At 35.4% G+C, this 15,705-nt stretch overlaps 1 protein-coding gene across 4 annotated transcripts in view; it reads right to left on the bottom strand.

The window, feature by feature from the left end:
* Positions 1 to 351: 351 nt before the first annotated feature.
* The window catches only part of NAA16 (N(alpha)-acetyltransferase 16, NatA auxiliary subunit), a 64,088-nt gene continuing 48,734 nt past the window's right edge, over positions 352 to 15,705 (bottom strand). For 3 of the 4 annotated variants that reach the window (XM_017827804.1, XM_017827802.1, XM_017827803.1), the window contains 11 exons: positions 11,808 to 11,880; positions 11,407 to 11,576; positions 10,887 to 11,039; positions 9,110 to 9,238; positions 8,362 to 8,575; positions 6,393 to 6,586; positions 5,565 to 5,673; positions 4,970 to 5,068; positions 4,242 to 4,385; positions 2,335 to 2,432; positions 352 to 2,118 (listed from right to left, as the gene is read on the bottom strand). In XM_017827804.1, the coding sequence (XP_017683293.1) occupies positions 1,918 to 2,118; positions 2,335 to 2,432; positions 4,242 to 4,385; positions 4,970 to 5,068; positions 5,565 to 5,673; positions 6,393 to 6,586; positions 8,362 to 8,575; positions 9,110 to 9,238; positions 10,887 to 11,039; positions 11,407 to 11,576; positions 11,808 to 11,880 (1,584 nt within the window). In that variant the 3' untranslated portion in view covers positions 352 to 1,917. Of the gene's footprint in view, positions 2,119 to 2,334; positions 2,433 to 4,241; positions 4,386 to 4,969; positions 5,069 to 5,564; positions 5,674 to 6,392; positions 6,587 to 8,361; positions 8,576 to 9,109; positions 9,239 to 10,886; positions 11,040 to 11,406; positions 11,577 to 11,807; positions 11,881 to 15,705 lie in introns of those variants that run through there. The other variant, XR_001876888.1, reaches the window with a different exon arrangement.

Below are 15,705 nucleotides of genomic sequence, written 5' to 3'. Positions count from 1 at the left end.
AGACCAGACTGCTCAGGGCCCCATCCAATCTGGCCTTGAATACTTTCAGGGATGGGGCATCCACAATTTATTCGGGCAACCTGCTCCAATGCCTCACCACCCTCATAGTAAAGAATTTCTTCTTGATATCTGATCTAAACCTGCTCTCTTTCCCTTTGAAGCCACTACTATTTATAGATACATGTCTCAATGCACTAAAGAGTGCTGAACATTTTTTTTCTTAACTACTTACAGGGTTAACATTAAACCAGTGAATGCTGCAACTCAACAGAAAAAAAACCCTAATGACTGTGAAGGGCCAAAGTTTGGTGTCCATAAATATGCAAAAATTCCAGACGAAAGGCAAGTGTGTACAAAATAATTTATTACAGCATAACATATGTTGGCAATATTTTACAGTGAATTTTCCATTCAACAATTTTTTAATCTAAACAGATGACACACAAAGGAGAATTTTAATTAGAACAGTTTATTTGTCTTAATAAAATCCCCTCTTCATGAATTGGTATTTGCCTTTGAGGGGCTAGTTAATATTACTGAAATTATTTACACTGCAGTGAAATAAAAACAAACCGAGATTGAATGATTCCATTACAGTTTCCAGAAAACAGATTTTCTGTACAAGCCACAGTATAGTTATGTTTTGATAGCATTTCTTACAGAATGTAAAGCTGTCATGTGATATGTAGCCATTTTGTCTAGCAATGCTATGCTTTAAATAGGTATATTAGATTTAAACTTCCATTTTGATGTGTTGTATAACAGTTAATGCACCAAAATACAAAGTAAGAAAAAAGTTCATTATGATTTGTAGTCAGCCTCTTTGTGCTCCCTTAAACAGTTTTAAAATGTAAAACATACTTCTCAGATACTATTTTGCCTTGCAGCACCTACAGCAATAGTATTTAGACATGAGAAGTACTAGAGTATTGGCCGTGAGTAGACAACTAAGACTTTTAATGGAGGTAATACAGCACAACTACCAGTGAGTTTTTATGACGTAGAGAAGAACCATATTTCCCATTACTGTACCTTCTGCATTTGCTCATAACTGGAGCAGCTTTTCCAACCTAAGTGTCAACAGATGGGCAGAAACCAGAAGGAACAGGAAAAAGAGGGAAATGGAACAAAGGACAAACAACAGTATCAAATTCATTATGTTTTCTCAGGGAATTGCTTCAGGATATTAAAACTTTAAAATGTTAAATGATCATAAACTTAAGCAAACAATAGCTAAGGAACACAAGGTAGATGGAATAGTTTTCAAAAAGCCTTAGTTATTAGTTGTTTTGTTTTTTACACAAACTTAATCTTCATATCTGTCAACACTGGTTCCATATAAGACGCACACCTGACAAAAACATGCAACCCCCCAATGCTTTAATTGTTACTGTGCTTCAAAAGAAACCAAACTGTCCAAAGATTAAAAAAGAAATCCAACCAAAACAACCCAGAAAAAACCCTAAAGAACAGTAAAGACAAAGAGGGCAATTCAAGCAGCACTTCAGTCTTAATCTGCTAAAAACGCTCAAATGATAATTTATTAACAAGATATGATCACATTTATCTGTATAGGTAACAACACTTAAGTGAAAGCATTCTTCAACATCCATATTTTTTGTGAGGGAGGGCTGATGAATTATTAAAAGACTTAAACCTGTACAAGTATAAACATGAAAAATGCTGATTAAAGATAATGTTTACATAAATATTGGCAGTTCTCATTGGGAGGAAAAAACCCTAATAGCATACTCCATTTAACTATCCAAATATTTTGTTTTATACCTGTTAAAGATATTAAAATACAACCTGGAAAAGTAACCCTGATCTTTATCCAGCCAGCATGTAATGAGAGTCAGAGCTTTGTATACATGTGTGCATGTAGGTATACACACACACGGGCTTGCACACACTACTTCAAATTTCATTAGACAGCAAATCATGGTTAATGGCTGTATGATTCATAGATGCAATGCTGCTGTTGTCCTCATTTGTGGCAGGCATGAAGGCAGATGTAAAAGGAAACAGTTTATGACATGCTGCTTGATATTCTTCACATTGAGCATGGCAGCTTCCAAAACTGCCATCAAGCAGTGCCTCGAAAACCTTTGTTAATGTCTAAAGAAACAAAAGTAACAGTTAATAAATGTGACTTACGATTTTCCTATTCCTAAAAGAACATTTCTGTTTCTCTGTTGGTATTCACATATCTTACAGTTACAGGAAAAATCTGAAACCTTGTTCTTTCAAATATTAATTTATCATGTACATTATCCTGTATTAAAGTATACACTATTTAAGATCCCACACTTTGGGGGGCTTTATATCTTTTACCTTCACATTTTTGTCTCTCATGTTTTTATCCAATCTAGTAGCAACAGCAATTGCTTTTTCTTGTCTTGATTTGTCCAGGAAATACATCATCTTTGCACCTTATCACAAGAAAAAAACCACAATGTTTAGCTTTCCTAAATGCCATACTGCATATACAGACACACAGAACCTGAAAACTTGTAAATAAATGTTAATTATACTTCTTACAAGTTTTAATAAACCATATCTTCCTCCCTTATTTGTAACTGAAAACTAATAAACCTAAAGCCATTCTGAAATTTATTAGAAGCATAAAGATTGAGTAACACAGGAGATCTGCTCCTGCAGAAGTGAAATGCCTCACTTGACTGACAGGTCTTTAGTAAAGAAATGTATCACAGAGTACATTGATGATGAAACCCTTCAAATCAGCAGGTTAAATGAAATCCATCCTACAGATGTAGAAGCAAGTAAAAGATATTCTCTCAGAGACACTCTGAATTCTTCTCAAAAGTACTGAGAGTAAGTGAACAACACAGTTACTAAACAATTGTGGAACATGGTCCAGAAAAGATTCAGACCAGTATATGTCCATGTAGCAGAAAGTAAGGCCAAGGGAGGCTACTAACCCAGAGCTAAGTGAAGTAGCTTAGGTACAAGGAAAGTGTAATGCAAGTTTGGTGCTTCACCTGGACTGGGCTACATCAGTGAAAAGTAAAACAGTGCATTATGTTACTATGCAGCTTCTTGGACCATAAGCAGTTTATCAAAAGTGGTCTAGGCATCTCTGCAAAATTCTGCTCCTCATATCATAGCTGCCTTAATTTAAAATCTCATCTAAGTGAATGTGCAGGCATTTCATGTATTTTTCCTTTGCCCAAATACAAAATCCAGATTCACCCCACTACATAATCTGCTGCAAAAAACCAAAAAGTTGAAGAAATCATTTTACTGGAAAAGTTTAAACCCAACATTCTGGGTCTTTTGTTTCTTCTTGCTCAACTTATTTCCCCAATTACTAGTTTTCCCAATTAAAGAAAGTTTCCTAGTTCTTACTGCTTTTTGTAGGTTTCAAAAATTGCTAGACTGAATATAGAGCCATCATTGCTCAAAACAGTTATCTTAACCTAGTAACATTTGCTTACAGTGAGGGAGGCTATGGTACAGAAATTGAAAAGATTAGAATCCTGCTTATGGTTTCTTCTCTAGTAATTTTAAGCTAAGAAAACAGTCTTTGTGCTCTCAGACTTACGGTTTAGGTCTTTCAGACTTTCACATTTTCAAACTTTAATTAAAGACAACTGTCTAAGAAACTTAAAAATTGTACAGTAGGTAAGTCAATTGCCTCAAATCTGTTTCAGCATAAACAGAAGACTGATACACAGGTGAAGACCTAAAGCTACCAAGGACCTATCTAGGGACTGTACTGTTTTCCATAATAATAGAGGACCAGAAAATAGGACCTGGAAAGCATCCAGTTAGATGCTCAACAATTACAAGAGTGGAAGAATACATCTGTAAGAATCAGGAGCAATTGACTGCTCAGCTATCTGTATTTGGCTTCCCAAATCTGGAGTCTGCTCGCAGGAAAGTGGTGCAAGTATTTCTTTCAAAATGCCGTCCTGAAACATGGACCTTACAGAGGCCAATGAAAGTCTGTAGTAAGTTACCTAACCTTCCTTTAAGAGAGATGAACAATCCTCTGAAGCTAAGTTTTTCCAGTGATTCTGGACAGACCCTGGGTAACTTTTAAAAGCCAGGTGAATTTAGCACTACTTTAGGTGCCTGATAAAACTACACTTAAAGTTTCGTAACTGCTGGAAATGCATTTTCTAAATAACCTTGCCTTAAGGGACTGCAGATAAAGATTCTGGATTTGCATCACTTAAATCATCTCCTTTTCAAGAGCATAAAAAAGTTAAACAAACCTGACAGCTGGTGCTGAATGGAGGTAGCATTGTGTTTGAGAAATTCTTCATTAAAACTCTCCAAGTTTTTATTAACAAAGATTTTCTGCATTTCTTGAGTTAGAACCTTACTCACAATTTCTGGGAGGTTACTCTGGTCAGATACTAGAAGGGGCAAGGTAAGAGGGAGAGAAGTAAAAAAAAAAAAGAAGTCACTTAACTGTAGAAAACTGTGAAACCACAGACATCACTGCTAAAATACCTCGTTTTAAAATCTGTGCACAGAAACACAAATCTCAGATAAAAATATGTCGACACGAGTATTGCTGATACATTAATAAATAAAACATTCATAAAGGGTGCTCTGTCACTTAAGCTTTCTCTTACAAGTTCATAACACACTTTGTTTTGGTCAAAATCTCTCTCCTGTATCTGCCACTTATTTTCTTAAAACTTAAAGAGCTTCCAGGATCTTTGGAACACTTACTCCTCCGTGAAATCTAGCCAAAACGAGTTGTTAGGTCCACCTGGTGGATTAAGGGAGGAAGGAGTATAATATAATACATACACAGTACCCTAGGTAGCATAACCTGTGTTTTCTTTGGTATTATCATGGAAAAAACCCAATTTGTTTTTATTTTTCTTCTTATCAGTTTGTGTACAGAGTATACATTACAAACAATACATAATTATGTCCTTGTAGAATGTAACTTCCTGTATAATTACATATATACTTCCTACATACATACCAGCTTTAGAGAATTTAATCAAGCACTCATGTAGCCATGGGTTATTACTGTTGATAGCAAAAGCTCTTTTGACAGACTGTAACATTAACAGAAACTTTCCTGTGGGAAGGAGAAAAAACAAAACATTAAGAAACCAAGATTAAGAATACAGAACTTTTTTTCTTTATATCAACTACTGTTTTCTTCAGTAAATCTAGTACAAATATTAGAAACCTCAACGTCTGAGCAGAATTAGAAAGGAAATTTATTTTTCCCCATTCAAATCGCTTAATAAAACAGAAGTGCCTGCTGCTTGAACTCTGGCAACACTGTTTACTGTCCATTTGGCTTTGTTTTCCTCTAGATAATTAAACATCACACTGCAAATATCTTCCTACAGTATTTATTACTATATACTACAACTTATTTTGCTCTTAGTTTTTTTTTGTTTAAGGTGGCTAAATAAAAATCCTATTTCCCCTATTATTACTGGATATGATGCAAATCTCAGCTTAAGTCAGTTAAGTATTTATTCCAGATCATTTTAGGCTGCACTCTGGCTGCACTGAAGGATTAAAATTTTGTAAAGCAAAAATAAAATTAAGCAGTACTTTACCTTTTCTAAAGTATATTTCAAATGCTAATAAGTGAGTTTCTATTTCATCTCCAATAAGATTCTTAAGTGGTATAAGGAACTTAATGGCTTCTTCTAATGGATTTTCTACCTGTTTTAATAAAAACACAGTGAAATTTAAGGCTTAAAATAAATGTCAAATAAAACCCACCATTGATAGTTTCTGTTATTCAGACCATTTAAATAATTACAGGCCAAAGCTGAACCGAAGCTAGCTTTCTGAATTAAACTGAACCACAACATTTTTATTTAAACAGCTAGATTTTAAAGTGTTTACTCATGATTTCATGTTAACAAAGACAGCATCATTGCTAACTCTGGCACTGCTTGTGTAATTTAACTAGTGTTGTAATTTACATTCAGAAAATTAAATACAACTACCTTAGACAACAAGCTTGAAGTTATAAAGAAAGTAGTTTTGTGTTTAAAGAAATATTATCTTGTCTTTTCAAATTTTGTAAACTGCAATAATTTCTGTTACTTTTTACTTTATTCACTGTATGAAAACCAGATTTCTTCAGGCAAAAAAAATTTTTTTGTTCAGTATCTATTTTAATGAAGGATGGCCTGTTGTTTCAAAAAATCCCTGAAATTTAAGGAAAGTAATAATATTATTAACATAGACCTCGGATTTATTGAGGAAAAATACTACTTTTCTTTGGTGTAAATAGAAGTAGACTACAAAAAGGCATCTTTGCATGCAAAAATGATTTTATTAAAACACCTAGATTCTTTTAGGAGAACCTGATAGTAAACCTGATAGGCTTTTTATGATAACCACATGAATTTAACATGAAAGACCATGCTAACCCTTTCCAGTTTTTCAGGAACTAGCTCTTCCCTGGGTCCACTAGTTTCCTCCTCCTCTTCATCTCGCTTTTTCTTTTGATTTTTTTGCTGTCGTTCTCTTTCTGCATGCTTTCTTTCTTCTTCAAGTTTTGCTTTCTTCTGTGCTCTTCTTTGCTTACTAAGCATTTTCTTCAATTCTTTGGCTGAGAGATTTTCTACAGATTAAGGTAATGTAACTTATGTTAACAGTATTTAATTAAAAATCTTTTTTCCCCTCAAACAACTCAGACATACCATTATGCTTCTCACCATCTCAAAATGGCAAACTTTCACAGTGATTTCCACAAATACTAGCACTTCCCAGAGTATCACCACCATTTTAGACCAACATTACTGCTGGATTACTATTTACAACCCAACATACCACTTATCTTGCATAGTTTCTGTTACATAGCTGTTATAGAAGCCTCAATGATTTGAAAGGTCAGCTATGTAAAACTGTTACATCTGTGACAGGTTTTAATTTAGGAAATGGGCAATGGTTTTCAAGGGTAATACTAAGCTCCAATATTGACTGTAACTCACCTTACTTCTAATGCCATCTAGAAACATCCAGATGGATTTACATTCCATCTTAAAACATGCTTGCTATTTTTCAATAAAGTGTCTGAACAATACACAGACATAATTGCATTTATTTTCTGCAAATGCCATGGGATAGCTAAATGGGAATGATCGGGTTAGCCAGAATAATACTGTAGTTTCCACTCTGTTTACTGTGGTGTTTCACCAAAAATAGAATTTGTGCTAAAAATGTAGGAAGGCGCAGAAAAAACGGCTCCTGAGGGACTAACACATTGTTTTTATGGCTATAGCACCCTGACCTCCCAGCTGGGGTCAGCCACCATTCAGAGACAGGGAAGCAAGTGTTCTTTTTACCCCATCCACACAGTGCCATCTTTCCCCACAGACAAGCCTCCTGAATCCCAGTGCACAGCAGGTAAATGAACTAACATGACTTCTTAGACATTACCCACCTTTGTTTCTATGATATATTGCTGTCAAGATCCTCTGTCACACCCTAATCTTACATTACATACAGAAACAAATTAAAGTTGGAGAGAAAAAAGACGCAAGTTCAACTTTTCAAAAGTGCTTCTTCTTATATTTACTTCATTATACATAATCGGGTATGGAAAAACTTGTCATTCACCTCTGAATTAAAGGTAAGATTGCATTTGCAGTATTAAGTGGAATTTTTGGTTTAGCTTCACTTTTTCCTGTGTCAAATATTCTCCCCTTTACAAAGAGCTAAACATTAATTTCACTGCTTTAGTCAATAGCCACTGCAGTGCTGACACTAGTTGCAATTCCAATAAAGGAAAAGCAATATTTATCTTAAAGTAAAAAAACCTCCAACTAATTTGTCATTGAATCCTTAAGTTTCCAAACCAACCCTACTGGCTTCCTAAGAAAGTCTGCTTTCCATTTAATTCTAGTTTTAAATAATTTTCTAAATGCACTAATATTGCTAATACACTTATCCATGTATTCTTTGGCCCTGAAGTTATGTGAAAAATGATAAAAGTTAATGCAGTGTTAACTAGAATTACCATGTAATAATTAAATACATTTAATCACAATTAAATTCTTACAATTTAGATTTCTTTCCCACAAAATCTATTCATTGTTTCATAACTCATTGGTTTATAACATTTATCTAGTGGCTGAACTGAATCTGATTTTTCCTCTTAATAACCTTCTCAAGTATTCCAACTACAGCTAAGTTAATGCATGTACTAGTTTTAAAAAGTGATGAGTAGAGAACAGAGAGAAGAAAGCTGCAGCATGTTATCTACAATCTCTTTTCAGTTATTGTGACAGAAAAGAGGAAGATCTTGCATTCTATTTACTCTGTAACACATAAATTACTTAGCTTAAAAGCTTTTACTTGCAATATACGTGTGAGCCTCCATTACAGTTTAGATACCTGAATTCACTTCTTGTTCTTTGCTTTCATTGGTAAGAGGATTATCATGGAGCTTCAAGTAGATTTCAATTGCTGATCGAGCAGCTTTGAAGTAGAAGGCATGTCTCCTGAGCACATCTTCTAGTCTCAAGAGGTCTACGTAGGCACGAAGAGTCATCTTTCTCATGCAGTATGTGTGGAAGTCAAATTGATCATCTGTTATCTCAAAAAAATGCTTCAAGGAAAAAAAAAGACACTCATATACTCATCCCTTGCTTAATGTATTTTTTTTTATTAGATAGAGGTGAATAAAGTTACAATTGATATTATTTACAGGCAATATTTAACAGACATAGAAATGTCTGTCCAATAGAACCTATCGGGAGGGGAAAATCTCAGTTTGTTAACAAAAACTATAATGTGATTGTTCAGACTTAGGTACTCTAAGAGCCAAGTGAAATGTGACTTCTGATTGAAAACACAACTGTTAGAAGACAGCATAAAGTTAATGTATGAATAGTTGTATAGTTAGGAGACATGGTATTATATTGAAACCTTTTCACTTCAAATAATAGTCTTTCATGTAATGGCTAGAGATGACATCTGTTACAATAAATCATCAACTATCAAGTTGTTTTTAGAAGTCAATATACTAGAAGCTTTATACGCTTCTAAAGCATATAAAATCATGTTGATTACATCAACAAATATCTTCACTAGTTTATGAGAAATACTGAGGAAGCAATTGATGGTGTTTGCACCTACTTACCCTTTCTACTTCGTGACATTTTTTCAAGGCATCACCATACTTCCCTAGCCTTTGATAAGCTGCAGCACATTCAGTCTGGAACCACATACACTGCATCTCATTAAGGTTTTCCATAGCAGAAGTTCCTTCCTGAAAGAAGCGTCATTGTCACTTTTTGCTCCTATAATTTACCAGCTGCTTCTTTCTACTATGGCTAGTTTCAGGCCATGAGTAGCAAACAATCAATCCTTCAACTACTTGGAATACAATAGAAAACAGACAAACACTCAGTGGCTGAGAATAATACTTGTGATATTCTACGCTCCCCAAGATAGAAAGGAATAGATTGAAATTATTAAAAAACCCAATTATCTTAAGATTAGTGTCTCAATGGATTTTTAAGATTACCTCATGCTTGCATACACAGTCTTACTTTTACAATGTGATGGCAGAAACAAGACTATTTAAAAAAATTCCTGAAGTTCAGCAAACAATTTTAGCTGCTTTTTCCCTGTCAGGCAAGTGGCATCCACCAGTCTAAAAACCTACCAATATATTTACTGCTTTATCATGTAGTATGAGTTTCTTGGAATTTGTTAGTCTAAATAAATGAAGTTAGATTTATACTTGATATTTTGACAAGAAAAAATCCTCAGATTGAGACTTCATAGTTTCAATGCTCTAGATGAGAATAAGTAAACTGAAAAAACATTCCACATATCATGAATACTAGCCACCAAGTTTTCAGAACAGTCTTTTTAGCAGAAAGAAGACCCAGTTAACTCACAACATTTAATTACTTAGGATGAGATTTATCCTATCTTTCCAGATACCTATGATAAAGTTCTGTGTTTCTAACACTTCTGACAAGCATACACGATGAGTTGTCTTCATATTTAGTTACATAAGTGATATAGAAATCTGGTCTTTAGGAATCCAAATTTTGTTCAATGTCAAAAATACAGTTATCCCATCTTTTAAGGACAGACCTTGTTTTAACAAAGTTTTGGTCAGTAATACTAGCTTAAAGGAATTAAATGTTCAAGTCTAAACTAATTTATGTCAATGCTAAATCATCCTGTGCAGTTAGCTCAGATGAGATAGTACTAACAGGAAACAGTAGGTTTTGCAAACAAGGTATCCATCAGATGCATTTCCAGAGATGTACTTAGAAGTATGGCAATAAAAGGTACTTCTGGACAACTACCTTTGAACAACCATTTTTTCCATATTTACTAGGTCTATACAGCTCAAGTACTGCATCCATCCCTGGGGCCCCCAGCATAGGAGGAACATGGGTCTATTACAGCAGATTCAGAGAAAGGCCATGAAAAATCAGAAGGCTGGAACACCTGTCCTGTGACAAAAAGCCAAGGGAGTTGGGGTTTGCCCTGGAGAAGAGCAGGCTCCAGGGAGACCTTACAGGAGCCTGCCAATATATAAAAGAGGTTCATAAGACAGACAGGAAGAGACTTTTCACCAGGGTCAGTAGTGACAGGACAAGGGAAGTTGTGGATGCCCTGTCTCTGGAAGTGTTCAAGACTGGGCTGGATGCAGCTTTGAGCAACCTGAGTTAGTCAAAGATGTCCATACTCGTGGCAGTGGGGCTGGACTTTAAAAGGCCTTTTTCAATACAAACCATTCTATGATTCTATATAGTTCTTCACCACTAAATGTAAGAACATTACATTAAAAATGGACATTAATAAAAGAATTTTTTTATCTGGGTCAAAAAGTTATGAGTGAAAAATAAACCAGCAGAGAGCAAAACCTCTCTTAATTTAAGCAATATACTTGCCCTCGTGAATTTAGAGCACATCTCCTCTGCATCCTTCACCATATTTGCTCGCAGCATGTATTTAGCGCATTTAGAATTGATAAATCTGTCTGCAGTATCCAAAGACTGTGCTTCATCCATCCATTTGGCAGCTTCTTTTATATTACCTACATGCTGTTAGGGAGAAATTAAATAGTTAACTTTCAGTATAAACCTACTATTGACCAACTCCTGAAATCTATAGTTACTGGTATTTCTCTGTCAGAAGTAACAAAAGCCAGTATTATCGTTCACTTCCCCCCATTCCCAGAATTTTTTTCAGAATGACAAGTTTTTGTAAGTTGTGACTGGCTTTGCAAAACCCAAACAAAAGGGTTTTCATTCTCTTCTTGACAGAACAGTGCCAAAAAACAAACCCACATGAAAACTGATGCCCATAACCACTGCTAACTGAAACACAATCCACACATTCACACCAGTTTGATGGGTTGATTTTTTTTTCATAAACAAAGTACACCACATGTCCAAATTGACTTTTTACCTTGTAAATTTTTGCTTTTAAATAGAATAGTTCTATTAACGTTGGAGTGCTTGCAATTGCAGCATTAATGTAATCCAAGGCCAAAGAACACTGGCCAAGTTTGTCAAAGTGCTGTGCCAGGAAATACCGAACCCAAAGCAATGTTGTTGGGGGCTCTTTCTCTCCATTTTCTGCAACAAAACCAAAAAGGTTACAATAACTGGTAAGGCTGAAGACTGCTATTTGAAAAACAAACACAAAACACAAAGCTTGGCAAATTCAGCAAATATTTCCTATAATGAATTAATTTACTAAAACATATAACTACTTTTTTTTTTTTGCAAAAAGTATCAGCACCTGAACTCTTCCATGAAGAGTATTAGTAATTACAAGATAATTAATATAAGACCATAGAAACTTACCACATGTACTAAAAAGGTCGCAAGTTTTCAAAGAGGCTTCATAACCAGTAACAAGCTCCTGGATTGTAGAAACCTACATATAAAAAAATATGTGCTTAAGTTATGCTTTACTATCATTTTAACAGAAACTAACACATTGAAAAGAATACTTCAGCAAATTAGAGAAACTACATAAAAAACCCTACTTAATTTGATAAAAAATGGATGTGTCTTTACATAGTTTACTTCACTTTTTACAAGCTATCTTTGATCATTCGTTTTAACGCTGATGTGGGAGGAAAACAGGTTAATCTTAGGCAGTTTAAGCCAGAAAAGAATCAAGTACATTTGGTTAGTATCCTCTTGAACAAAAATTCCTAAGTACAACTTGATTTATGCTATTAATTTTGAAGCATTGAAACTCACCCAGTTAAAGAAAGCTGATTTGAAAAAGATTGCATGAACTTCCCACGGCAGCAAAAAACCAGCAGAGACTTCTGTGGTTTTCTGGCAGGCTGATGTGTACTATTAATGATTTTTGTTTTGTTTGAAAGGTATTGTTGCCTAGAACATGGACTGCATCTTTTGACATAAAAATCTATATACTGATTGATTTAAGGCTAATGCTTTCTGAAATCAGACCTTGCCAACAATATGGTTTCTCAAAATTCACCCATTCATTTTTGAGCTCACACTATACAAGTCTGACATTTACAGTAAATACAAATGTTAGTACCTGTGCATTTCATGACAATTAACTATTCCAATACCAGGTCCATTGCTCAAAATGCCACTTAGTACTTCTAAACATTTTATGAAATGCTCAACCTGTTTTGTAGCTACATTCTAAACATGCCTGCCATATGCAGCAAGTAACCAACCAGCCTCATAAGAACAATACTAAAGAAAGAAATATGATCTATGTATATATACTTAAAACACATAAGGGACTTAAAAACTGATCCCAAAGCACCACACATTTTGTCATCAGTAAATCAAACATCTCTGAATCAAATGAGTACTTATCTGAAAAATCAACTCCTAAAGATGCAAAACTTCCAGTTTAATACCAGAGAAGTATGTCTCAAAGCTGAATAAATCAATCCCTTGGTTTTCATCTCAAAATAAATTGAATTTTGACAGTATTTCCCTTCACTGCCTTTGAAAGTAGTGGTGCTGAACAAAGCTTTCTGGCTTCCCAAGTAAGAACAGTATTCTTTATTCAAGAAAATGGGATTTAGTTGAGTTTGTGATACCACTTTTCCAGCATGGCAGAAGAAGCATCCACTAGACTTGTGAAGCACCCTTATGTCTATCCCAGAAATTGAGAAATAGCTGTGCTTTTCAGAGTATCTAGAAACCATTTTTAAATGGTCTTGTTGCAGAGTACCCACAGGGAACTGCTGTTCTGCAGCTTCAAAAGAGTCATCACCTAGAAAAAATGGGATACCTAAAGACTTAATGACAAATTAAGCCTTTCAACTGCACCATTGGCAAAATGCTTTCCTTGTGCCAGAAAACCATGTTGACATTAACAACCAAATCAGGAGTGTCTTTCAAAGACAAAGAAATATCCAGTACATGCCCTGAAGCAATACTCTAAATGTCTCATGAGAATACAGAAGCAACAATAAAAGCATTCCAAAAGAGTACTATGTGAATACTTGGAGCCTTTGCTACAATGAGATGTTATCTAAAAGAGTGATAAGAAGGTGCTCATAACATGTAGAAGCAGTATCACTGGACCCTGAAAAAATACTTATGAACTTAGTTTCAAGTAAATTGAGACTGAAAAAACAACGCAGTTGCTAGATCAGAGTTCTGCAGAAGGCCTTTGGTGACAATTTTGAACAGGGTTTGCAGCTAGTCTGTGGCACACAGTTAATAACACCAAAATGAGCTTTTCTTGAGTTGTTTCCATTGTCAGTCCACTTCCAAGACAGTGGTAATCAATTCACACATGCACACAAAGCCAACAGAGCTGAAAGCTGAACCCACAAAACAATGAAGAGGCCCACTAGAAAAAGTTGGTTCCTTGTTTTTCTTTTGATTCTATGCTGTCCACACTATTTTAAACAAAAGCTCCCCCAGCAACAGCTCAGCACTAGAAAAAACTCTGATGCAATAACAGCACAAATAAGAACATCTCCCTTTGCTCACAGAGATACCTTCACAGCCTCCCTGTTGTCACTCGATTACTTGTGATGAATGAGACAGGCATACAGCTTGGCAAGGAACTTGTAGTCTCTTCTTGAAAAGGGTATCTAGAGAGACTGTGGTGGAGGATCATGGGTTCAGACCCCATTAAATTTACCATGCCCACATGGTAAATTTGCAACCTGAAGTCCCCATCTCTACAAATGCAGGCACTTAGGTGTGAAATTTAGGCCTGCAAAAATATTTAGAAATGGTAACAGGAGTACACTTCTGATAATCCACTATATCCACCATGGACCCATCACATGATTAACAGTATTTCAATCCAGGGCATATTAACCATACCTTTCTGGATGGAAATACTGATGGGAAGGAAGTTTCAAATAAAGAAACTGCCAATAGACTCAAAAAGGAAAAAGCTCATAAATTCAATTAACGACATGGTAGGAAAAAGGGCAGGGGCAAAAGAGCAGCTACACATTAGAAGTGTTTTACTACGGCCTAATGAAGACAAGACGCAACTTCATCTACAGCCAAGAGGTGATTGGCATGAATTGAGATGTGCTTTTTATTCAGGCAAAGAACAAAGCATGCCAAACACACGAGCCAGCTGGCACAGTTGCACTGCACAAAAGGTCCAAGTTCAGGCTCTTCCAATGTATCCACACAGGAAGGTGTTTATGGGCAGCCACCTAGAAAGTTGCATTTCAGTATGTAAGTTCACAACATCTATGAGCTTACACAGTTCAGAGAAGAACCAAAAAATTTCTGCAGCAAGGCTCACACTGGTTGATTTTGACTATTTTAAAGCAACATTCCTCCACTATTTAAAATACGTCCCATCTACCCACTTTGAAACTTCAGATTTATCAGTATAAAAAGGAAAAGCTGTAGGGTATGCAAGTGACTGAATACTTCCATTTTTAGTCATGGCAACTTACTTGGAACAACTTCCTAGTTTCACTTGAAAAGTTTCTGCTCCATAACCTTTTATATAGCTGATACAGATTGCCCTCACCCAATGAGGTATGAACCACAGAACAAGCTTACAGAATGTTCAAATAAAGTACTCCAATTTTGAAAGCCTATTCAGCCACTTACAGAGAACTTCCATGGCTTACACTTTAGTATATGGTTAACATTTGAATGCAATAAAAATCACAGTCAATTAAAAATTATTTTACCACCTCATGCCATGAAAATAAAAACGGAAAACTATAAAAAGCAGCCTTTTACTAAACACAAATCGCATTAAATTTCTTATCCGCCTTTTGACATATGTCCAGTACACAGCTTTACTATTTTGTGTAACCCCCAATGGAAGTGTTGCTTTAAAACTATCAGCAATTCAGATGTAGGTGCATCTCTGTTTTTAAATTTACTGAACTGAGCCATTAATCCTCACTCCTGCTTCCCTAAGAAAACCATTGTTAAATGTGTGCATATGCTCATACATACACAGGGAAACAAAAATCTTTACCTGCACTAAAACACATATCTAAAGGCAAGTTTCACAGCCATGTTAAATTCACCTAAAACAGAGTCAACGGCCAAAAAAAAGTGAAATCAGTGAGTTTTCATTCAGATCTGTTCCTCAACTGAGTTTGTTAAGCAGCTGCTCAGAATCTTGCACCCTGTTTTGGTGAAAACCTAGGTATTCTACAGTCAGGTTCAAGTACCTGTAGAAACACCTTTCTCATCATCATGGCTAGGCTTCGTTAACGAAGATTTGGGAAGGCTCTATCCACATTTGCTACAGGCA

Source organism: Lepidothrix coronata, unplaced genomic scaffold (genome assembly GCF_001604755.1).
Source record: "Lepidothrix coronata isolate B3197 unplaced genomic scaffold, Lepidothrix_coronata-1.0 Scaffold143, whole genome shotgun sequence".
NCBI classification, from domain to species: Eukaryota; Metazoa; Chordata; class Aves; order Passeriformes; family Pipridae; genus Lepidothrix; species Lepidothrix coronata.
Note: the sequence above shows the minus strand (reverse complement) of the source record. Positions and strands in the feature narration are given on the sequence as shown.